Source organism: Pagrus major, chromosome 15 (assembly GCF_040436345.1).
Source record: "Pagrus major chromosome 15, Pma_NU_1.0".
In the NCBI taxonomy this organism is placed as follows: Eukaryota; Metazoa; Chordata; class Actinopteri; order Spariformes; family Sparidae; genus Pagrus; species Pagrus major.
The window spans coordinates 3293382-3319522 of NC_133229.1; the positions used below are offsets into that span (position 1 = coordinate 3293382).

Sequence of the window (26141 nt, forward strand, 5' to 3'; positions counted from 1 at the left end):
CACCTGCATCCCTTTCACTCAATTTTTGCGGGGGCGGGACAGCGGACTGACTGCGCAGTTTGATTGACAGCTGCTGACACAGACCGGCGATGACAGCCGTCCCTCCTTTCTTCACAGCCATTGGATAAATGCCAAATTTTGTGGTTTGACTTTCAAATTGTCAGGTTTAAACGTGATACTTTTCACGTTATTACAATAACCTTTTGACGTCATAACGTGATGGTGTTTTTATTTTCTCTTGTGAGCTTTATCACTAAAATTGTATTATTTTTTCATCATCAGAAGTACCAGTCACTGTAGAAACAGTGGTAGAATGGACAGTACTAGTAGAAGTTCACTGTAGCCTACATAATGTCCTGTCAGCATCAGTACTGTATTAAGACATATCTCTTCTTATTTCTTCCGCTAGAGGGGAGAACAGAGCCACTTCCGCCTCCTCCTCCTACTTCAAATTTAACTGTTGTATGTTATGTTGCCTTCACTTGCCGTCAGAAATATTGGAGTTATGAAATTTAACGCCACAAAGTAAGACAATGAACCTCACTGGCGCACAGTTTTCCATTATTGTTAAACATCATCTAAACTATCACTTTTGTATTTTTAAAATGTAATCATATCCCCCCACACACTTTAGATGTTACATATGCTATAAATAACTATCCCTCTCATTTCTTAAAAAGATGAGGAGGCTAGGTAGTGGCCTGATTATTACAAATTAGCAAACTGACTGAACAATCAGTTCCTGCCTATATGGCATAGGCGGTTTGCCAATTACCAACAAATAGACTTATGCTACATGACTTCTTAGAAGACACAGCCAGAGCAGGAATTGAAGAAGAGCACTTGAAGGCAGCACGGTGAGAGGAAGGAGGAGGCAGCAACAAAGCAGTGAAGAAGACCGCTACAACAACTGGACGCTCCTGGCTGAGTCGCGGCGTTAAATGTGGTAAGTGTCTGTGGTTTGTACTGTTTTGCCACTGAGGCAGGGCTGTCACAGCTGCCTGCGTCTGCTAGTCAGGCTGCATTCATAGATTTTCGTTAGTGAGGACTGACTTCCGCCTAACAAGACCACAGTGGGCGTTGAGGAAAGTGTCAAATCGCCTACTTTAAATAGCGATTTTATTAAAAGGAAGATCAGCTTGGTGGATCGTAATGATACCGAATTTACGAGAAGATCCCAAACAAATGGCCAAAGTTGGATTCCATAGGGTGTGTAACCTACGTTTATCAATAAACGAGGACACATCCAATTGCAGGATTTTTAAAAAAAATAGTTTAATGCGTGTTGCACATTTTTTCGTATTAGTGAAATTACAAAGCCAATAACATCGCTGCTTCTTTAATTCTACGTCGTGTAGCGTCCTGACGGCTGCGGTTTCAAGTTTTAGTCAGTGTTTCTTAATCAGTAGACCCAGGACACAGAACATTAGATGGCAGCACCGCAGCCTACAGTGGCTCCTCCCTGTGTGCGGGTCACTGGAGTTTGGTGTCGCTGCTTGTTGCCTGGTTCCCTCAACAGTCCCGCTGACTCCTGTGCTTGTCATGCAGTAGGCCTATATTTAAGTTTGAACAATGGGCAACACACATGAAATGACTTCTACTGACTGGCTATTGAGCAGCAGCACCTCTATGTTGATGACTGACATTAAGGCACTATGAATGTATTGTGACCCGATACACAAGTGTATACGTCCCACAGCTTTATGGGTGATTGGTCCACACATTTTCCTGTTAGGCAACACAAACTCACCTAAAATCCTGGGTTAAAGCATAGAGATGTGAACTTTCAATGTGCTGTTCTTTTCTTGTTGAATACTGGTGGGTAAGTTTGCTTTTGACAGGATATGCAAGCTCTTATTACATTGTTCAGTGAAAAATACACATAATATTAAGTATTTCTGCATTGAAATCTCTTAAACCATCAAGACCTTAGTGGCCTACAGTATTCTGTTGAGTTGTGTACTTGCATTATCCCAAATGTTTCCAACAGTGTTAAAGCTCAGAGAAATCTACAAGTTTACTCATGGTAACGGTGTGTTTCATTTGGTCCCCTGCGGCTTTGACATAATTTAAACATAACGTGAATAAAACTGAAACATTTCCTTGCCAGTGAACATTTGTACCTGAGTCACATCCGATAGATTTGCATCAGCAATGATGGTTGTTTAATGGTGTGGTCACCACTAACAAAGCAAGAGTTTGACCACAGTATCATCCCTGTTACTCACGAGTCACGTGAGTGTTTATTTGCCACAAACAGCTATACTACTTTATGGTAGATTAGGTGTAAGCTATCTAGCAACTGCACACAACAAGGGCGTGTGTGTCTGTGTGTTTGAATTCAGGTAAACCTCTCAGTGAACTCACCAGAGAATCTGCTTCTCTCTCCTCCTTTCCCCTTCCCCTGTGTAATAAGCTTGGGCAATGTCTCAAATGTTATATCACAATATTGTCCAGCCCAAATATTGCAATTGAAAGTATTATCTTATATCATATTATTACTATAGCTATATATTATTACTATAGCTATATGTTATTTGATCCTGCTTTATTTGTATTTTATGTTGATTGGTAGTATAAAGGACAGAGAGGCTGATATGTTGGCACTTCTTTACTACACTTCTTTACTTCTCCCTTTGCAACACTTTTAAATAACAAAATAATATTATATAGCAAGTTCTAAATTAGAAATAAAGTGCAAACAGGTGAGAAATAACACTGTAATAATTTAAAGTTAAGCAGTGGCTTGTTCCATTTTTTCCAATGTGAATATTTTTAGCTTTTCTCTGTTTTATGTCATAGAGAATGAAATATTTTTGGGTTTTCGACTGGTGATCAGACCACAGTTAGTTGATTACATTTAAAAAGATGATTTATGTACATGGAAAATAAGCGTTAATTGCAGCCCCAAACAGTTCTAAAAGACATATCAATAATTGTCTACATATTGTAGAAGAACTGACTTGTGCTGCAGTTTCAAAATTAAAATTAATAAAATTAAAAATAACACTCTATTGTCCAAGGGTGGTTCCTTCTTCCCTGGATGAGGAGACTGTAGAGTGAATTAGCAGACAAGCATGTAGAGTTTCATCCACACAGGCCACGGCACCCTGGGGTCCAAGGTCCTAAGAGGGCATTTCACACTTCTTTGTGAACTCTGGGAACTCTTTGATAAACTGTCCTGCCATTTGGAGTTTAGGTCCTTTTGATGTCCTGGAGCCGGTGTCCTGGTTTGTTGAGAGCCATTTCATGACTCTTAGGGAGGGGTGCTGAAAGGGTCCTGTCACCTGCAAATTACAGTTTTTCTCAATCACTTTGGTACATTTTTCCAATCATTCTTGCAATTTGCAGAAGATCAAGTGCATTTCTCAAAACAGTTTGAACAAATAGCAAAACACCGTGGATCACCTGCAAAAGCCAATCTCTTGCTCAAAATCCTTAGTCCATCCCTCAAAAGCAAGTTTTTGTGTCAATATACTTGTCAGTGCCATCAGAATGTTTAATCATTGTGTCATTGTGTACGGATAAGACAGTCAAATTCATTAGTCATGTTGGCAATTGAATAGTGCACTTTGAAGGGACATGTTGATGTAAAATGTGGTTTAGGTGTGATGACAAGTGTTGTACATTTGACCTCATATAATGTATATGTGTAAGATTGATTGGAAAAGACAAGATTCACATTTACAGAATGACTTCTTTATTGGCAAACATTGACATTGCAGTGCGTAAAGAAAAAAAAAGACAGCACTGCACATAACAAAGGTGAAATACAATACGTAAGTAAACATAGGTCAAAAATATAAACATAGGTCATACAGTAGGTAAACAAAAAAATATGAACAACTCCCCAAATTCTAATCTCAATCCTGATCTTCAGCTTCTTCCCGTTCCTGTCTGTTAGGCCACAAATTCTCATCCACGTCACACCTGATGTCCTCCCGTGCAAGGCAGCGTGGATAGTATCTTCTTGCATGCCTATGCTCTGCAGGAATCTGCAGTAATGTCTTGGCATGCTGCATCCATTGCAGCCAGAAGGGTCACTTGTGTGTGTGGCTCCCCAGTAGATTGTTCATGAGATGCTCCCTTGAGCTCATTCAGAAAACTGTCGATCATTGGTTGATCAACTCTTTTCATTAGAGAAAGTCTAGATTCACCTGGGAGGAATTTACCAATTTAGATCATATTTACAGACAAATGTCTTATGGAAATGTATATATGCTTGACATGTTATGATGGCTTGGTAAATCATTTTGCATGTGAAGACTTATATGATGAACTATAGCCTAAATGTTTTGGGGAAAGAGACTATTTGATAGATTCCTATAACAAAGCATTTTGATTAGCATGACAAAAGCAATTGATAATGTACGAAAAAACTGAGAATTGTACACAATCATTTGCATGGATGGACAAAAGCATTTGCAATTTGTTCAATGCAATGAGAAACTGCCTTTTTCATCTGCACAAATGGCATGATGATGTGACAATTGAACAAGAACTTTTGAGAATTTCAATTCTGATGTGAGAAATGTACCAAACCAATTGAGAAAAACTGTAAAACAGTATTGACAATCCTTCATAAGCAAACAAGACTATCAACAAGAAGATTTGCTATTTATGTATAATTATTGTAGTTATTCTTAATGCCCATTGGGTTGGATTCAGACTTATCTGAGTTGTATAAATAATAAAATTTTTAAATTTTTTTATGGTGGAGTCATGAGGATGCATTGAGGGGTCTCACAGCCTGAGAAAAGAAGCTGTTCTGTAGTTTGGTGTTACTGCACTAAACCAAAGTTTACTTTGTTTCACTGCTTTGTTTTACAGTTATTAATCTTACATAATCACAAATAGATAAATTACCTCATCACTATATGTCCTATTAACAGCTGTGTTTTAAAAATAGTACTATCTTTGACTCACTTCCTAAACAAATGCACACCTAGGCAGATCAGCATCTTCAGACACAAGGTGGTGATGCTTATACTGCTTTTGTCCACAGGGTCCGCCAAAATTAACACAAAATGAAAGTTCCTTGTAGCTGTTTTAAGCTTAAGGTTTAATATGTCTAATAGTGATGCTGCTGAGATCACTTCTATTAAGGGACACATACTGCAGCCGGTACTGTGACTGTGCATGTGGGTGCTGCTAAACAGGATCAAAGATAAGTAAGTGCCGGTTTTAATGAGCGAATGATTTTGCAGTGAATCATATACTGTAAATGCTAGCTGTGAGAGAGCACTTGAGTTGAACAAAGAAACAAGGTTAGTCGATCTTGGGGTCTTTGTTCTGTTGTAGCCTTGATTGACGTTTCCCTCTTGAGTCTAGTACCACCCTCTCTCAGCCGTCACCATTGGAAACCAGGTACACCATCACAATGGGGGATTGTGTGAGAGGTTCAACCACCACCCCAAATCCAAAATAAAAAGAAAGGAAAATATATGGCGAACCTATCAGCTCTATAGAATGTTTTTACCTTTTTATAAATGGATTTATTATGCATTCAGTGGGTCTGATCCTCAACCTTGACTGGTTTTTGGTGTGCAGACCAAACACAACAACCAATTGTCGAGTCTCATTCCCAGGTCATTAAATACTGACACTTTGGGTTACCCCAAGCATCAGTCTTTGAAACCTGGGAATGAGACTCAGCAATCAGCTACATTTCTCCAATTCCTACTGTGCCTTTAATAGTTTGTACAGTAGTCAGGTTCTCGACATGCTCTGATAATGCGCTGTGTCAGCGACCCCCTGGAAAAACAGTGTTCTTCCTGGTTGGTCCAGTGAGCACAGACAGGTCTGAACATGCAGTCTTAATGAGTTCAGTCAGGTGAGGAGGGAGCATATCATCCAGACCCAACAGGATGCTTATCAGGCCTGCTGCTTAGTGACCCCACAACAACAGGTAGAGGTATTCCACATTCCACAACTGAAAGTGTTTATGTGCCACTTAAATATATTATCTATATTTGTTTATCTGCAACAAGTGTCTACAGGACATATTATTGATATTATATTATTGTTTTAAAACTTGTCTGTATTCCTGGGTGTCTCATGGATTTTAAGTCTTAATTAAAGTGCATTTTGTAGCTATAATTATATTGTCTGTTTAAAGCTACTCTCAAATTACTGTGCAAGGCAGCTGGATCGGTGAGATCATGTGATCACATGATTTTGCAAATTGCCAGGTTTCAAGCTATGTACTTGTGTCCAAACCACAGTGGTTCAACCAATTACTAGCCCCTTTTAGTTAGAAAATGCGCCACATTTGCAGCCAGGTAAAGGCTGCAGTCTGCCGCCTTGTCTATGTGAAACGGAGGTCTAATATTCCTCCTTTGCAAAAAAGCCGCCACTGGGGTAGGCATAAACATGTGACGTGATGTGAAGCACGAAGTTTGGTGTGAACAGTGACGAGTGATCTGGTTATTGACGATTCTCTCAGCTGTGATGGTTAGCATCTCTCGGATCTCAGCGGCTTTCCAGTTGCTCATCTTGACGTCCGCCGAGGAAGTGATGAACTGACTGCTGTGATCAGCTGTTTCCTGCTTTTAAAACTCCCGGCTGTGGATCGCACAACAGTGCACGTCATCGACACCTCCGCCCATGTCGCGCAATTGCCGGCACATCGACGCCTTAGATTTATAGCAATGGAGGCGGCAAAAAGTGTACTCTCCGAGGCGTCATATTGGCGGACCAAAACAGACCCCCAATAGGCCGTGGTCTGTCTAAATTCGCGGATCTAGCCACAAAAAGGACAGCCAAATTGGCGGGTTGCTGTCCAGTATAAAAACGGCTACTGTTTGATGAACGACCAGCAGCTATAGCCATGGTTTTGGTGAATCAACCAGCAAGAGGATGTCACTGTTCGTTTGAAAATTTCTCGAGAGGTTAGAGTAGCTGCTATAGCATCAGTTATATCTGAACTGGATTGTTTATTTAATTAAAAGAAGGGCAAAAAACGGCACTGAAGGATTTTCCTGATAGACATGTTTTTGCTCTTCTCTCAACTGGTTTCAGTACGAGTTTGATCACTCAACTGACTCTACTGGTTTTAGTGCACTCCTACTGTTAATCTGATTGGTTTAAGTTTTTTTTTCCACGATGCCTGTTCCTAGCAGTTTCTAGCAGCGCCTTGCCAAATGGCTCTGTGTAATAAACCATCTGGAGTATCAGTTGAACACTCCAAGTTACAACAAATATTTTTGTATTTGCAGTAGATCAAATAATTTGTGTAATGTGAAAGATGTAATTTGACAGAGAATCACAATCAGCTCTGCAGTTCTACAGAGGTCTTTAGTATAGCCTGACTGATATTTATATTTTGAATTCCAAACAATCTTATATATTTTGACTTTTTTTTTTTTTTACATAAACACTTATCATAGACAAACAGTCCTGATGCAGATCTTTTTTCTTTTCTTTTATTTGTGATCAAGACACATGCTGACTTTACAGTGTAACTCAATCTGTCAGTGTTCTCTTATGGAAAACCTGTATGGTTGCAGTGTTTCCAAGTTACCTCAAACATAATTAAACATTTCTTCACTTATATTTACTGTTACTTATAGGCCGACTGTCTTGGAGAAAACTCTTCAGATGGGCCAATAAATCTTCAGGTCTTCCAACCCAATTAGAATCTTAAGAAAATTATACTGGTACAACAGGTAGTAATGAACATTACAGAATGTACCCTGGAGGAATATCCCGATTTAGGCATGCTCCTTCAGGGTATATCCCTTTTCCTTTAAAGTTCAATATTAGCCACTATTGGCCACCAATTTTGTTGCCATGTATGACCTAATACTATGGCCATCTGCCCATTCTTTGTGTCTCCAGTTTATCATATTCCAGTGGTGGCAACATACTTCAGTTTCAAATGGTGAAAACACATTGAGACAACATGTAACAAACAAAAAAAATGATATGCCTTGTATCACACTGGTCAGGCGGCCTTTGAAGGTGCTATTTGTAAGAGAAATTGATTTTTGAGTCTCATTCCCAACTCCTCAAATAATGATGCTTTGGGGTGGCAGCTGACTCATCATACCATCCCAAAGCATCAGTTTTTTACGAGTCGGGAACCCCAGAGCGTCATCATTTGAAGATTTGGGATTAAGCCTCAAAAATCAGCTTTTCTTACAAATAGCACCTTTAATGGTGTGTTTTATACAATACTGTTTTTCCATTGGAGTTAAGCCGACCATTACACACTCCCTACTTGACCTGGGGCCTGTTTTTCATCGAATACAAATGAATATTTCTTGTGTACACAAGGCCCCACAACTGTCTGCTTATCAGGTACCTTCCCGCTACACCATAGGTGTGGCTATGTACAGTGCCTAGCTATTCTACTACTTCTAATTCTCAAATCAGTATATTGACAGGTGAATCAGTCAGGCCAACATATCGGTATAGCTCTACTCTACAGACTCTTTTAGCTCATAGTTTTGGTTTTACAGCACACCTACTATTTGATTCTATAGTCAGAATTTTTTCTCAGGGGTCAGGAGATGTGAAGAAATTCCTTTCTTTTGATTATTTTCAAATTCAATCAGTAATTTTTCAATCAATTGTTCAGTCAAGTTGCATCCTCACATTTGAGCAGCTGGAACCACTTAAAATGCACCTTGATAAAGTACTTAAACAGTTAATAATTTATCACAATTTTGGGCATTTAATTTTCTGCTGATTGATGTATTGTTTCAGCACTAACTGATTTGGGTCTTTTGTTTTAATTTGGAGGCCAAAACTAATTAAATTAATGCAGCTTTAAAGCCTGTATGTGTGGAGTAGAATTTCTTAATTAAAGTGTAATTTATAATGATTCTTATCACAAGTTTTGGTTTTGAGATAAATTAAAAGTGAAAATGTTGTGGTTTATGTGTTGCTTTAGGTCAGAAATATTCAACATGTTCTGTTTCATTTACTTCTGTACAGTTGTCTGTGAATATGTGAGTCTTTATGTACTCTACTTCTTCCCTATGTGATTACAGCGCTCCTGTGTGCCTCAACTCAGCAGCATGATGTGTATATTGTTGAGAAGACACTGGACAAAGAAGTCACAACCCCACAGCTTCTTTAAGGTAAAACATATATATATATCAATGATTATAAGAAGTTGCATTTTTTAAAACTGCAAGTTACTGAATTGTTCTATTCCTTTAGTTGACAGGACCTTGCTACATTTCCTTTGTCCAATGGAAGCCAGTGGACGCAGCCAGCGATGGAAGATGCATGTCCCAGAGTTTAAACATCGCGGGAGATCCCAGAGTTCAAAAGACAGTGAGAGAGACAAGACAAGAGACAAAGGAGAGCCACACAAAAGTGTAACTATGGCACCCAACTCCAGGTATCTGACAGACAGACAATATGTTAAGAGAAAGCCTCTGTTCTCTGCAGAACAACATGCATCTATCTTAAAGAAGACATATCCACAGGACAACACAAAGAAGGTGAGGAGAATGGAGAGTGAATGGCTTTTCAGTGTACAGTATTTAGTATTAAGTTGTAATATTTTGAGAAAAAAGTCTGGATAAATTCATCCTTTTATGAGAAAAGTAATATGACAAAGTTGTAAATGCATGAGAAAATATCTCAATAATCGAGTGATAGTAGAAAAAGTCATTATACTACGAAGAAAAGTTTTTACTGTATATTTAAAGAACAAAATGTTGATGTGATGATTGGATTACATGTGCATATTTTAGCATCTCCTGACTGTCCATAATACTATTCAGTTAAAAGGACCGGACCGCTCTCGCCTATTTAGTAAAATTTCTCTTAAAATTGAAAAAGTACATCTCTCAGAATTTGATAAATTGATATGAGACAAGACTTTGTCTGATAATGAAATTTTTATAAGCAAAGATACATCTTCTGAAACATTTTTCTTAAAATGTTTTGACTTTATTCTTGTTTTTTCTTTCTTTTCAATTCACAGTATCTCAAATATTGTTATTACTTAACATTTACCTAAAAATGAAAATTCAGCCATTATTAACCAGCCCAATGCCAGTGGAAAGCCATGTGAAGTTTTGTAGTCCACAAAACCTTCCTGGAACTTCACAGCAAAACAGCATTGCAGGATTCCCCTAAACAACTGAAGTAATTAGGGACTCCAAATGGCTCCATACAGCTCTTCTGGTATAACCCAAGTCTCTGAAAGCCCTGAGACTCTAAATTGAAAAGATGTTATTTACACCATCGATGCTAGGTCAAGCTTGTGCTTCTACTTCAAACAGTGTGCGCCCCTACGCTTATAGCTTTGCGGCTACAGTGACGATTTCAGCTTCAAAAGGGTGTAGATAACATCTTTTTGTTGCTGTGTGGAGCCATTTTATGTTTTTTTTTCTTTACTAAATGATGACATGGTGTGCACAAGTGGATTAACACTGGAATACGTTTTCATACCATTACTGTGGAACTTTGCATTGTTGTCCAACAATGACAATCCTACTGTGGATCAGATAAGCCTACTAGATATCACACAGGCATTTCAACACGGATTGTGCCATAAATTGCACTTGCAACCACTATCTGCCCAGTCTCATAGACTGATTCACAAGAGATATTGCACAAAGGATGTCACAGTGCAAACAGTCTAAAAAGTTTTGCATCAGAATACAATTTGCCCTTGCTTTGCAGCTGATTGCAACTGTCCATCAGGACTTTGATTGGTTAAACCACTGTCGTTCAGGCACAAGCATATAGCTTGAAGCCTGGCAAGATAGATTTGTTTGATCACATTTCACAAATTGAGCTGCCTCGCAACATGACAAGAAGGAAGATCAGTGTGAAAAGTCTTTGGTGATAAGACCCCATTGTGACACCTTTATGAATGTGTTTCAACTCTCAGAGGAGGTTTCACTCTGGCTGTGTGTGGCTATCAGGTTTGGTGTTTGTGAACTGGCATATCATCAAACGGAAATATGTGCAATTAGCACCAGACCAGTGAGACACCATTTTACTTGGCAGCACAGTTCAGGTGCATTTCATCCTTTGCTGGTGCTTTAAGAATTATACTGTTTCTTTTTGTCTAATTTGTGCAGGTTTAGCAGCTACAATACAAAAACATGTACATAAGTTAGTACTGTATGTCTAAATGCCAGAAAGCCTTTTCTTTAACAGACAGATGAAGTCAGCCAGTATCCTTTTTTTTAAGTCTGTCAGTTTTGTGCCTTGTAGGAGAACCAGTTGGGTGTTAGCAGAAGAGAAGAACATCAGCAACACACTGACATGGACTTATTGACCAGAGCAAGAGCAGAGCTGACCCCAGAGAGTTTTGGCCTCTCTCACAGTGACATCTGCTTTCCCTCAGCCTCTCGAGAGGACCTCGACTCACCCCTCGCTGTCTCAAAGCTTAGGACCAGGTTGTGCCATGAAGAACCTACTTTTGGATCACCTTTCCCTCAAACCAGCATATCAGCTCAACAGAGCCTCTCAAACTCTGTCCAGGAGGTTCGGAGATTAAACTCTCCTCTGGGGCAGCCACTGTCCTCCACTGTTCTGTATCCTACCTACAGCCATCGCTCAGGGTACTACAGGCCAGGCCACTCTCAACTCAGGCACGGGGGGAGGGAGGGAGAAAATGGGGGAGAGACCAAACCTTTCTCTTCTAGAGGACAATCAAAAGGACACCCAATGACTCCCTACCAGGCGAACTACTGGGCCTGTGCCATCCATAAAGCTTTGTCTCCATCTCCAGACTTGCACTCTGCTGGCTGGGACCCAAACAGGGAGTACCAGGCCCTGCTGGATTACACCTACCCCCTGAGAGCAGGACAAGTGGCCACTAAGTGGGACAGCTCCGAGCTACAAGCAGACTCTCTCCTCGAAACAGATACAAACATGCAGGACTCAGGGATTGAACTGACCCACTTTTGTAGCTCTACCAGCCTGTCAGGGTTGGGCTTTACTGGGAGCAGCACAGTTCATTCCAGAGAGAGAAGCACTGTTAGTGCGGGTCATATGTCATCGGATGGTCTGCCCTCCAGTGCCTCGACAGACCCGGTGGTTTTGTCTATGGACAATCTGGACACCTGTAAGAACCGAGGTGGACTCAATCAGTACAAAATTGATGGTCACCATTATCAACACCATGCACTGTCCTCTACCACCTCTGCTGCTTTTATCCACTCCACCAGTCTTCTTCCACAGTCCAGGTGTGTGTGGGGGGAGGTGGACGAGGAGTTCCATCCTCTTCCAGAGAAGCTTGAGGAGCTGCAGCTGCTATCCAGACAGGTCAGTGTTGAAGACACTCAGGGACTTAGCATGTTGAAACCCATTCACGACAAATGAATCATACATTGCATTGTTTTTCTCTTTTTCCAAAGAGTATGTTTTTAGATTGCATTCATTTTGGACACGTAAAGACTGGTTAAAGCTGGGGTTGGTAAATCTGTTCAGAAGCATTTGTTATTATATTTGTAGAAAATCTCTTAACATCCAGTCAGCAATCGAGATATAAAATGCTTTCGGGAAAAAAAGGAAGAAAATCCATGGTCTGTGGCAGCAACAGGGCTGTAATCACTTCATCCAATCAATTTTAGCGACGAAGATATTGTGTGGACAGCCTACCTGTCTATCAATCTGTCCTTACCTGCCCACCCTGCACTGACTCCCCCCATCACTCATTGCGCGTGACCGATTTCTACGCACTGCGCTGCTGGAGCTGTGGTGGAGTGAGCTCATTGTTTACGGACAAGAATGGCAGAGAAAGTACAGACACTCTTTTCATTAGCAGCTGTACCTACAGCAGCTAGCAGTGCCAAACAGAGCAAGAAAGAAAGACAGAACACAAGAAGGCTACAAACAAAAAGAAGTTGGATAGCTCAAGAGCTGAAATGAGAGTCAACATTGGAATAGCTGTTGGTGGCCAACGGCGACAACTGATGGAGTCGAAGGCCTGAAAATGGACGCCATGTAGCTGTGTCTCTGGACAGGTAATGAGCTGGTTTGTTTTGGTTGGGGAAATGTATTATTACCCTGCATTATTACTCAGCTAGCTAGCTATGAGACTACTGCCGTATGAAATATATTTACATGTAACATTACTGTTAACAAGCAGGCCAACATTTACACGTACTGTGGATCTGATCCATACAGCAGTGTTCACACATGACCTGCTACCCTGGGTTGTTTGGACATTAGCCAGACGAGCTGTATGTGAGAGGCGAGCAATTCTTGTGTGAAAGATCAAGTCCATTGTTTGGAGATCATGGGAAGATTGCATATATCTGTGAATATGGTTTGTACTGTAGTTGATAGCAGATGTCATTATTATTATTTTATGTGACGTTCATTCATATGAACTGGACATTTTACAAATGTTCTGATGTAGCCTATTTCTGTCTTCTATAGCTATGAGAGGGACGTCAGTTCACAGCAGAACCATGTTGGTTGCTTTATGTGCATGAAGCAGGGGCTAAGGAGCACATTCATGCAATACAAAAAGGAATGTTATCATTTCATCAATCAATCAATCAATCAATCAAAGCTTAATTGTCATTTAGCTGTACCTGCAAAACTAGTGCAGCAAAAATGAAATTGCGTTTCTCCGGGATCCCATAACACGAACACAATAAATACACACAATATATTACAGCTTAGGTCCTGCTTATTTTCGACACGGACAGACTGAGGTCTCTCTGTCAGAAAGTCCCGGATCCAGAGACATGTGGCGGTGTTCAGGCCGAGTAGGAGGAGTTTCTCCATTAGTCTCTGGGGGATGATGGTATTAAATGCTGAGCTGAAATCAATGAACAGGATTCCGGCGTAGGTGTCTTTCTGGTCCAGATGGGTGATAACAGATTGCAAAGTGGTGGATATTGCATCCTCTGTGGAGCGGTTGGGACGATAAGCAAACTGGTGTGGGTCATGTGATGCAGGGAGGCTGGCTGTGATGTGTGGTTTGACAAGCCGCTCAAAACACTTCATCACAATTGGTGTCAGTGCGACGGGGCGGTAGTCGTTCAGACAGGATACAACTGATTTCTTTGCTACTGGTATTATAGTGGATGTTTTGATGCATCTGGGGACAATGGCCTGACTGAGGGAGATGTTGAAGATGTCAGTCAGGACATCTGCTAGCTAGAGGTAGGCGATATGGGCAAAAAATAATATCTCTATTTTTTGGGATTTTGGTGATAACGATAATCAGTCGATATCCTTTAAAATTCAAGAATATTTGCGTCCAGACCGATCTACTGAAAACGACTGAAAACGCTGTAGTTCATATTTCTGGCCTATAGGTGGCGCTTGAAATTCACCAAAAATGGAGAAGAAGAGACAGAGCATGCGCAAAAAGTTGGCGCGCTGTGAACAAACAGACAGTAGACGGAGAAACCGAACACAACAAGAAGAAGACGAAAATGGCTAGTGCAAGGAAACCAGAATCGTTTGTGTGGACCGATAATGAGGTCGAACTGCTGCTGTGACTCACACTCGACTACAAGACGAGTAAGTTGCTAGAAAGATGAACACAAGCATGTAGTCGGCCATTGTTGTTGTTGTTGTTATGAGACATTGTGGGGTTCAGAGGTCGAAGGCAAGAGGTCGAGGGGTGGGGCAAATCCTGCCATGCTGTAGAGAGCGCTGCTGCACCGTGTATTAAGTGGATGTGAGGAGTTTCCACGTGCATTTCAATATTTTTGGGGAAGTAATTTAAATACTTGATAATGGAAATTTGCACATCGTCAAAAAAACAATGACGATATTATCGCAAACGATATATATGGCCCACCTCTACTGCTAGCTCACCAGTGCAGGTTCTGAGCACATGTTATCCGGGCCTCCCGCTTTCCCTTTGACCCTGGTTAGGGCCCTGCATGTGTCTGCTGCGTTGATGGTGAGGGCTGGCCCGATAGATGGTAGAGAAGGACCAGCCCACCCTCTGGTTGTCGGGTTTGGTGCTTCAAAGTGTGCAAAGAAGTTGTAGTCATCCTGTGCACTTTGCAGTGTAACTGGTTACCACCTCAGCATACTCCTCAACGTCTATCTGATCTCCCTGGGAGGCTGCTGTCTTAAAAACCTCCCAGTCTGTGTGCATGAAACAGTCCTGAAGTGCTGAGTCTGCCCCCTGAGGCCAGGTCCTGATTTGTTTTTTCACTGGCCTGCCGCGCTTCAGTAGTGGTTTGTAAGCAGGCACCAGCATAACAGATAGATGATCAGAACGGCCGAGGTGGGGGCGGGGCGTTGCCTTGTATGCATCTGAGGAGTTTGTATACACCAGGTCCAGCATGTTCTCTCCTCTGATTTTAAAGTCCACAACTTGCTTGAACTTGGGGAAAACCTATAAACTGGTGTGGTTACAATCCCCTGCCACCACTACAAAGCTGTCTGGGTGTTTAGTCAGGAGCTCGCTGATGGCACCATGTAGCCCTCCAAGTGCCTCGTTAGCATTAGCTTTAGCATTTGCGCTTGGAGCTATGTAAACAACGGCTACAATCACTATGGTGAAATCCCTCGGCAGATAGAATGTCCGGCATTTCACGATGAGGAACTCCACCAGCTGAGAGCAGTGTTTAGTGGCTAACGTGGCGTTTACACACCAGTCTCTGTTGATATAGATGCACAGACCCCCTCCTCGACTTTTACTGGAGGTAGCTGCATCTCTGTCCACCTGGAAAGCCGTCATCCCCTCCAGCTGTATGGCCGTGTCTGGCCGTGTCTTGTCCTGGAGCCATGTTTCCATGAGAGCAAACGCACAGCAGTCTTTCCACTCTCTGTGGGTTTCTCTCAACAGATGTAACTAATCCAGCTTGTTGTCGAGGGAGCGGACGTTGGAGAGTAGGAGCGACAGTACCACTGGTCTGGAGGGGTTAGCCTTTAACCTAGCATACATCCCGGCACTCCCCCTCTTTTGTTTACGTTTGCACTGCTTCCGCCTTCGCTTCTTACAGTTGGCTGGCTCCAATAAGATCCTGTGCTGGCATAATATGTCCAAATCACAACCAAGCGTCATATTTTTAGCAGCCTGCGTTACCCTGATTTTTATTAAACTCTCTTTAGTTATTTTAATTTTTGCAGAGATGATGACTTTTTTAGTCACAGGAGATGAGGAGTTGGACAGGTAAAGTTGTAAAGTAATCTGAAAATTTCACAAAGCCTTAGTGAAACAGGTACTCCAAGGTGTTCAACAAAATGTCCAGAAAGTAGAGCTTGTATTACACACACACACACACACACACACACACACACACACACACACACACACACAAACACCCGCATCCACTGCATAAAATGCATTCAAAGTTGAGGTGTTATAAGAAAATTGAAAGTAATTTAAAGGTCTTTGAAAAACTGTATTTACTGTCAAATAAGTAATTTTGCTATTCTTTCTACAGGACAGTCACTGCCAAAACAGTAGAGGATTGCGACAGCACCGACTTCAACAGCCTGACCTGTTGGCAAACAGTGATCTGTATTTATAATTAGTCAAGAAACCTCTGGACTTCCTTCCTGTATATAGTTGTTTATGCTAATTGTACCATATATTGTCTAAATGATAAAAGGTATACTGTTTTGTTGTGTTATTTATTTACATGTGTTCCAAAAAATGCAATAAACAAGAGTCTTACCTAATTCAGTTGTTATTATTAGTGCATTATGTAAAGTGTAAGAACTGTAATGGGTTTTTTGTTTATGCTGGAAGTGTAAAGAAAAGGCATTTATCATTTTCAAGACTTTATTCAAACAAGTTAGAGATAATGTAAAACAAGCAGTAAATACAGAACGAGAAATAAATAGGTGTCAGGCAGAGTTCAGCACTTAATGTGATTTCTCCAAACGTAGTCCCAGAATTCTGGCCTGTAAAGCAACAGATATGCAACATGATTAGATATTTTTATGGAACAGAGCTCATCTGTCCTCAGCATACTGTGAACATATACACTTTCAATGGTGAATTAATACATTCCTGGACAAAACTGTACAGATATCCTAGTTTATATTACTTTTTTTTTTTTTTCATTTTATCTATTCATGCTTTCGACTTGAAGTACCAGCCCTTTATCTTTCTTTACATGTTTCTACTTACTGTGTTTACTGTTATGCACCAAAACACAAATTCAAATTGTGAAAAACTACTTGGCAAAAAATATGATTCTGATTAGAGCACTTGTGTGTCCAAGTTACATGACTGGTCAATATACTGTATTAACACAAATAGTTGTAGGTGGGGTTATCAGAAAAAAAGCACAAATAATGTTCTACTTTAGACGCTGACCTGCTCATGTGCAATCCTTTGAGCTTGAAGATCTTCTACTCGACGTATGAACATCTGCTCCTTGACTGTCGCCCTTCCATGTCCACGCCCTGTACCTGGACTTCCTCGGACACTGCTGCTTGCCCTCCTGTCATCCTCTGATGGGATGATGTGCTTCGCTCTGACGTGTCTTCGTCATCAGAGTCAATGATGCTCTCATCGTGGAAACTAACATACAAAACATCTCATCATTATGAGTCCAATACAATATTCACGTTTGTCTGTGAATCACTGAGGGTAACAAAAAAAAACGTGTAGCAGGCCCACCACTAATCTTGTTGTTTTAGCTTTGCCATATCTAATGTTACACAGCCAGCTGCTGCTAGCTAACCAGCAATAAGTTAAGCCATCAAAATACACTTCAAAAACTTTTCTGAATGCTAACAAAGCTAGCTTGACAGCTATGAGTACTAGCAATGGCTATGTTGGTTGTTTACGTTCAATATGATAATATTAGGTGTTTATTTACAGGTGAATGAGAGATGAGGTAGCTACTTGTAGTTAGATGTGATGAAAGCGATGCTCCGACACACTCTCCTCTCCACCGCTCGTGAGGACTCGGACTCTGTTGGTGGTATTCGGCAGTCGTTCATGGTTTGGGGAGATTGGATTTGGAGATAGACCTGAGTGTAGGGAGCGGGATTTACTGGCTGGATACTTTCAAAATCTAGCCTGGGCTTAATGGTTTTTCCATCTTACCAACCCCAGCTTTAAAGTAGATGTTTCCTCACAGTAAAATATCAATTTCCTTCACTTACATCATTGTTGTGTGATACTGCAGTCGTCTATGAGAAGGGACTATTATCCAAAATCTCCTTGATGGTGCATTCAGTGGCCCCCTTAACATCCTTGAATGTTAGCCTCCAATCACACTGATATGCACTAATGTCAAAAGATGTGGAGGATATAAAGCAAATGTTGCACATTATAAAAATTATACTGTGAATTTGTTTCTTTAAGTAAAACTTTTGCAGGATAGCAACATATATATAGTGTTCAAGAGTCTGAGACCATTAGCAAGATACTTCTGTTTTGAATGGAATACTATTTTTTCATCACAAATGACAATATCAGCTGAACACTTTGAGTAGAAAGTTGAATCTTTGAATAATGTCCAAGAATTTCAGAATTAGTTAGTATTTGGTATGTCGCCTTTCGCTTTAATGACAGCAGGCACTTGAGATGGCGTGGATGCGTTTGTTCACTGCCAGAAGCAGAGACAAGAAGGTTGGAGTTGAGTTTAATAGGTTTATTTTCACAAAAAGGGATTTTTATGAAGACGAGGGCAGGCAGGTGAACAGCTTGAGCCAGGAGCCAAAGTGGAGTGAGATGACTGGAGGTATCTGAACGTGATCAAAGCAAAAAGACAATGTCGCAAAACATGAAAAATGGAAACCAGAGGTTGATACACGTGTCTCTGAAAAATGGAGTGGTACTTCTCTTTGGTCAGGGTTGACAACAGTAGCCCCATTCACACTGCCCTTTGAGTGCGGGGATCCGCTTCCTCCTGTGTGGGAAAGATTTAGATGCAGCGAGGGGTGAAATTTTGCTGTCACTCTGATGCGCCTCTGGAGGTAGTATCAGAAGTAGTGTCAGAGGTAATATCAGAGGTAGTATCAGAGGTAGTATCAGAGGTAGTATCAGAGGTAGTATCAGAGGTAGTATCAGAGGTAGCGTTAGAGGTAGTATCAGAGGTAGTATCAGAGGTAGCGTCAGAGGTAGTATCAGAGGTAGTGTCAGAGGTAGTGTCAGAGGTAGCGTCAGAGGTAGTGTCAGAGGTAGTATCAGAGGTAGCGTCAGAGGTAGTGTCAGAGGTAGTGTCAGAGGTAGTATCAGAGGTAGTATCAGAGGTAGTATCAGAGGTAGTATCAGAGGTAGCGTCAGAGGTAGTATCAGAGGTAGTATCAGAGGTAGCGTCAGAGGTAGTATCAGAGGTAGCGTCAGAGGTAGTATCAGAGGTAGCGTCAGAGGTAGTATCAGAGGTAGCGTCAGAGGTAGTATCAGAGGTAGCGTCAGAGGTAGTATCAGAGGTAGTATCAGAGGTAGTGTCAGAGGTAGTATCAGAGGTAGCGTCAGAGGTAGTATCAGAGGTAGCGTCAGAGGTAGTATCAGAGGTAGTATCAGAGGTAGTATCAGAGGTAGTGTCAGAGGTAGTATCAGAGGTAGCGTCAGAGGTAGTATCAGAGGTAGTATCAGAGGTAGCGTCAGAGGTAGTATCAGAGGTAGTATCAGAGGTAGTATCAGAGGTAGCGTCAGAGGTAGTATCAGAGGTAGTATCAGAGGTAGTATCAGAGGTAGTATCAGAGGTAGCGTCAGAGGTAGTATCAGAGGTAGTATCAGAGGTAGTATCAGAGGTAGCGTCAGAGGTAGTATCAGAGGTAGTATCAGAGGTAGCGTCATGAAGTTGCTTTTCTAGCAGAAAAGACTCTGAAACTTACTGTAAATGTTAGACGGTGGTGTTTGGCTGTTTTAGCAAGTATTTGGTCTCTGTGTGCAGATGAGGGAGGTGACAGCCCAGCTGAGCCAGACTGTCACAGCCAGTTTGGAGTCTCTGGGGCCAGTCACCACCTCCGTCATCCACTCCTCCATCACCCTGCCTGAGAAACAGGAAGCTGGAGTCAAAGAGTCAGAGGGCAACAGTCAAGACACACATGAAGGAAAAGATAAGATTGGCAGAGAGGAGATGAGTGCTGCTCAGACAGGTATTTACAGTTAAAGTATTTGATGAATGTTCATATTTTGGGCTAATACGCTCTTAACGGGTCAGTTCAGCAAAATTACAACAGATCATAAAATCTCACTTTCTCTCAAGTGTTACATTGTCTCTGCATAGGCAGTTTTTGTTTTCATTTGTCCAAGTAAAGAGAGTAAAGAGATCTGTCTCTGAGATTTCTGCCCTCAGCCAAACACAATGTAAGTGATTTGAGTTCAGTTTGTGGTCACTGAAAAAAATGACATCTCAAAAATGCCAAAATTCCTTCTCCTGTCCATCAGCAGCTGATCACAGGGACTCTGAGGCAGTGAGGAGGACCTCTCGAGCCTGGCTGGAGCCTGTTGTAGAGGGACTAAATCGGCCCAGTCTCAGGGAGCTGGAGGCTTTGGTGGAGCAGCTGTGTGGCCTCGCCATGCCTTGCAACCAAAGGAGCAACCAGGAGAACCAGGAGCAAAGTGACTCCCTAATGCAACACATCCAGGTAGAGACACCATCTGATCTAACATCTGTCTGTAGTATGTCAAAGTGTAATCTTACTCAGACTGACGGTATGATACAGTGGAACATACTGCCTTCATAGTAACATTCAGTGTTTTGCCTGGATTTGAAATCTAAAAATCTGCAGGGTGTAATTATTGATGCATACGTGACTGTCAAATTTTAAAAGCACCTATGAATGTTGTGTATGTTCCAGGTGTTCTGTGCACACCTGGAGCAGCTCATCCAGTGGCTCTATACAGTATCAGAGAAGATGGAGCTGCTGGCTGCACCCACTGTGGACATAGACAGCGTGAAGTCGTCACTGGCTGAATATCAGGTGAGGCCCTGTATTACTACAGGATAGATGCAGACACACAATGTTCTGTATCTGCTATACTCTGTCAGGACAATGTGGACACATTTGTGATTGTGAAGATTTCACTGGTGGGTTTGCTGAAAGAAACTTCTTTAACGCACTTGGTCACACTGACATCTGGATGAACCTGACAATGGTCATTTTGACTCTGCGTGCCTCAACAAGGTTCATGCACCAGGTGGATAAATGAAGTAAAAAAACAAAACACCAGCTTTCTTTTTGTTCGATATGAAGATAAAAAATAAGAAGACACGACAAAAAATAGAAAAAAATAAATATTCATCCAAATATTAGCTCCCCTTGTCTGAATCTCATTCAGTCTGGATAACATTCTTCAGACTTATTTGTATTCCTCTTTGCTGGCGACAGTAGCGGCTGGAGGCATTATGTTTTCGGGTGATCTGTCCCATTCTTGTGAACGTGATATCTCTGGAACACCATGAGGGAATTTCTTCATATTTCTCACAAATGTCACTTGGACTCATAAACTCACAAAACATGTTTTTGGCCATAACTCAAAAATGTATTTGCTAATTATCACAGTTTTACACAGATGTCTAACAGGATAAAGTGATGATGACAATGAAGTGATGACATTTTATCATGTATATTCAAGATAAACTTCATTATGACTACATAGTGACTATGACTAGTTTTTGGCCATTATTCAACACCATAAATTAGGAACATACCCACTGAGCAGGCAACATCTGTAGACGTCCAAAACAGGTTGATATCATGTCTGTCGGGCCAGGCCATGATCTGGACGTCCATTGACAGCCAGAATTAGTCGATAAATGACGTTAAGAAAAGACGTCCAGTCAGGCCATAATCTAGACATCCACTGACATCCAGCATTAGTTGAGAATTGACGTTAATACTGGCTATGATCTAGACATCCACAGACAGCCAGAATTAGTCCACAAACGCCATATAAACGTCTATACAATGTCCAGAAAAGATGTATAAAAAACTTTCATTCTGGCTCCCTAGAGGACGTCTTTTAGACGTCTTGGATGTCCATAAATGACGTCTAAAAGATGTGATCTAGACCACTTTTTGCTCACTGGGTAAGGGAAGATTGTGACCAAATTTCACATTTGGTCTAATAATGAATAAGTGACACAACTTCTGGTATCCTAAATTCTAAATTTTGACACTAAATGTTCATATTTACTCTAAATGCATATCGGTCATCGGTCTGCTTGTTAACTTATAATAGGTGTTGGTATCGTTATCGGCCCTGAACAAAACATATTGGTTGACACCTAGTACTGTAGTTAGCTGATCACAGCCCACAATGCAACAAAACCAGGGGCCAAATGTATAAACACACACAAAAACAATGCTTGCGCCTTTTCCCACACATAATTGTGTATTTATAAAGACAGAATGTGCAGCGAGAATGTGTGTACCTCACACAGGCTTCAGATCGAGATAACTATAGGTGAAATGATGGAAGTGAACAATGAATATCAGGTGAGAGGCATTACTTTTGGAGTGAAACATTGTTCATTGTTCACTGACAGTTTCACTGATTGGGTTATTATATTAATGTCTACAAAGTGTTCTGTAAAATGTCATGCAGAGGCCCATTTTAAACATTTATGTTTTATCACACTTTTTATTTACATTGTAGCATCACTTCCCTGTTCACGATCTTTTCATTTGATTCAGAATTCCGAAGTCAGTCTATTTCAGTATGAGCTCCACATTTAATTATGATTATTGAGATGTTACCATGGTGGTGGTTTACAGGTACATGTGGATGCGCAGGGCCATAAATATCCATGCCTATGGCGTAATGATGGTGCTTCAGCTGCTGTTGAATCACTGATGAAACATGGTTGGTTAAACTGCATTGTGCTTCTTATTTTCTCCTCTTTCAGGTACACACAGTTTTAGTAGTGAACTTACAAAGAGTTTTATACATCTGATGGTGTTGTTTTTGTTTTTGAAAAACAAGTGAAACTGAGTGACAGCTAAACACTTAGAGTCACACGTTTAGACATAGGCTCAGAGCATCAATACTGATGATGAAGCACTAAAAAGGCTATAAAGCAGAGACTAGCAGTAAATCCTCTGTAGGAGGAGCTGTAATCAGAGAATGTGAGTTTTGCTCGATTAAGAAGCGAAATGATTCATTGATTAGACTGAATCATCAGAATGAATAAACTTTCAATGGATTAATCAATGAATTGATCTGTACCTCACTAAAGTCATTGTACTGGTTGTAAAATAACTCAGCAGGAAAACAGTGCATGTTGTGAACTAGTGAGTGAAAAGGAATTTGCATTGGCCAAGAGTCTCTTTCTGTGTGTGTTGGGTCAAGTTTCGTGTTCATTATAGTTGGAAAGAATCCTGTTTTCTCAGCAAACCAACTTTATTACAAAAATGTACAAGTTTTATGACCTTACTAACTTGGTGCACATTGTGTTAAGCTAACAGAATAATGTGAAGGTCTTGTTGTCAGAGTTTTCAGAGAGAAGTGAGCAGCCATCAGTTCCTGACCACCTCTGTTCTGCACACCGGACAGCTTCTCCTCAGCCGCATCAACACCACATCTCCATGTCAGTCTCTTACTTTCTTTATGAAATGCATTATGTGCATTATGAAAAACGTCTGCATTCATCTCATTGCCTCGCCACAAAATCTTTTTGCTTTCTCTCTTCCCTTCTCCAGTTTTAAGAGACACCCTGCTGTTGATCGAGAGGCAGACTGGAGCTCTGGAGACCCACACAGAGCACTTTTTCTCCTCCATCCTGTCTGCCATGGACACCCTGACTCAGCCCATTCCAGGCCAGCAGAGCAGAGAGGAAGACCCCAGCCCTGTGGGGGTCCAGGGGTCCACTTTATAAACAGACTGCAGGATGCATTTGTATACAGGTATATGATTTATTCCACTTCTTTATTTCTGTTTTCTTACTTTCTTCCAAACATTCTGTATTCAATACAAGGCATTGAAGTTTCAAAATATTAGCAACATATGTACACATGATGTTTGTTTATCTCTGTAATGGAGAGATTTTCAGAGACATCAGTGACTGTCAAACCTTCAGGACAGGATGTCTAAACTGGCCCCAAGAATGAAAATTTGGTCATTTTCCACAAAAGTTTCCTAGTCTGCAAAAACTAGCTAGTAGCTGGAGACTTGTTTTAAAACATTAGCAAACTAACCAACTCTATTGCTCTACAACAACCAATCAAAGAGGCATCACTGAGCAGTTGACAGTGCAGCCAAGTAAAGGTAAAATAGTATTGCCCTTGAGGCTAACATTACCAGCTAGCATACTACTGTTGACAGAATCTCACCTCCAGTTCTTGCTGAAGCACAGAAAACCTTTGTTGGACTTGTCTCTCCACTCATCCAGACATGGAGTTTTTTTTACGTTTATAAAATATGTCCTCAACTACTCAAGTTGTTTCGTGAGAATGCTGCAACACTGTTTTGCTATGAAGATCCAGAAATGTTTTGTGGACTACGAAACTTCACCTGTTTACAGGCACATTATGCATTTTTGTATTTCTTTTATTTACACGTCTCTCCTTCCTTTACAGTTGTGGACACAGTGTACCACCTGAACCTGAAATGAAGTTACAGAGTCCACAGAGCAGCAGCAGGAACTCTGATTCGTCAGCTGGAGTTTCTCACAGGAATCAATATTTTTTTAAACTCTTTCTAACCAGCTGGTTTAACAAAGTAAGCACATGTGTACAGGACATGTGGTCACTATCTACATGTACAACATAACACAAGCTCCTTTGATCAAGCTCCTCATACTTTGGTCTGTTCTCACTGATGGCAGTGCTGTGTGCTCTAATATTCACAAGAAAGTTAGTCAGTTCTAGTCACTAAGTCAGTTCACCCAAATCACAAAAAACATTACTCTCTTCCCTCCAGACAGATACTTTTGGGTTTATTTGTCCAGCTTTGGAGATATCTGTCTCTGAGCCTTCTGCCCCCAGTACAGTACAATAGAAGTAAATGGAAATAAGAATGTGGTGCTCACAATATTAAACAGCGATCCACCATAATATCTCTTTCCAGAATCAGTCACTGATTTCACTTTAATCTGCAACCTGGACAATACATCAACATTAATAGGCCATATCCTGATACACTACTTATACATATCTTGATATTAGGAGAGCTCCTCAAAAGCACTTCTATTCATAAATGCTAGGACTGGGTGACAAAAGGAAATATCATAATTTTGACCAAATACCTTAATATCCTTGCTGGTAGGGAGGAATATTAGTACTTTTGCAAAAGATTAACACTATGAAGTTTTTGATGAATAATCATCAGTAATGTGGCTCTAATCACTAAGTGGGTAAAGACAAGTATTAGAGCAAGTAGAACAGTCTGGTATGTTGGAAGATTATGTAACTTTACTGCAATCCAGCCTTTAACATCAGGGGAAAAAAACACTTATGCCATATCACCACATAACAATATCCAACTGAAGACCATATATAGTCATTGTGATAACAATATAATAGTGATATATTGCTAAGCACTAATTCAAACTACTTTCTTCCTAAAATAGCCCATACTGTAGTCTCTGGAGACAGAATTGGGCACATAGACATAGACAAGGCTGGACAAATCCACTTGAGCTTTTTGTCATTTGGAAATCATAATGTAATTCATTCAATGTCATTGAATAAATCATATTGTTTAAAATCCTACCTCTTGTCTGTGTGTCATATTGTCTGCTGTTTTGTATGCACATTTAGAGGAAACTAGAGAGGTGGCTTCATTGACAAGTCAGGTCTGACTACTTAATTATTTCAAATACCTTGGTATATACTCCAGGCCTCTTCTTGTCTGTTTTTAAATCACTTCTTAAAACCCATCTCTTCTCCTTGGCCTTTGACACCCAGTAAGATGTCGACTTTATCTCCTTGTTTTCATTGCTTTGTATTGCGTGGCTTTTATTATTTTTTACTCATGTTTTGTGTCTTTTAATTTATTTTTGTATTTTATATGTAATTTTATTCTTCTGTACAGCACTTTGGTCAACTTTGGTTGTGTTAAAGTGCTTAACAAATAAAGTTGGATTGGATTGGATGCTGGATAAGTGGTGATCACTGCTGGATCAGTGGTCACTCGGGTTTAACAGCTGTAGAGACGTCAGAGGAATTTATGCCAAAAATGTCATTATCTATATATATTTACATTATAACACAGAACTAAAATTTATGGAGAGATTTAAATAATCAGTAAAGTTAAACTGATGTGCCGTGTGCATTATTGCGCACAGCTCTGTTAACTGAGACGCACGTATCGTTTCTTATAGTGC

The 26141-nt window shown here is 40.7% G+C and overlaps 1 protein-coding gene across 2 annotated transcripts; it reads left to right on the plus strand.

Moving 5' to 3' along the window:
- The first annotated feature begins 872 nt into the window (after positions 1-872).
- Positions 873-25527, plus strand: cep68 (centrosomal protein 68). 2 transcript variants are annotated; one of them, XM_073481764.1, is made up of 10 exons: positions 873-946; positions 8997-9086; positions 9169-9455; positions 11188-12243; positions 19764-19968; positions 20264-20460; positions 20674-20796; positions 23309-23405; positions 23518-23721; positions 24394-25527. In XM_073481764.1, exons 3-9 carry the CDS (start codon positions 9201-9203, stop codon positions 23691-23693), a joined length of 2109 nt encoding a protein of 702 aa, XP_073337865.1. In that variant the 5' UTR covers positions 873-946; positions 8997-9086; positions 9169-9200; the 3' UTR covers positions 23694-23721; positions 24394-25527. The 2 variants fall into 2 exon arrangements, with proteins under 2 accessions (XP_073337865.1, XP_073337864.1); XM_073481763.1 differs by having other exon boundaries at positions 883-946; positions 20261-20460.
- Positions 25528-26141: the final 614 nt, after the last annotated feature.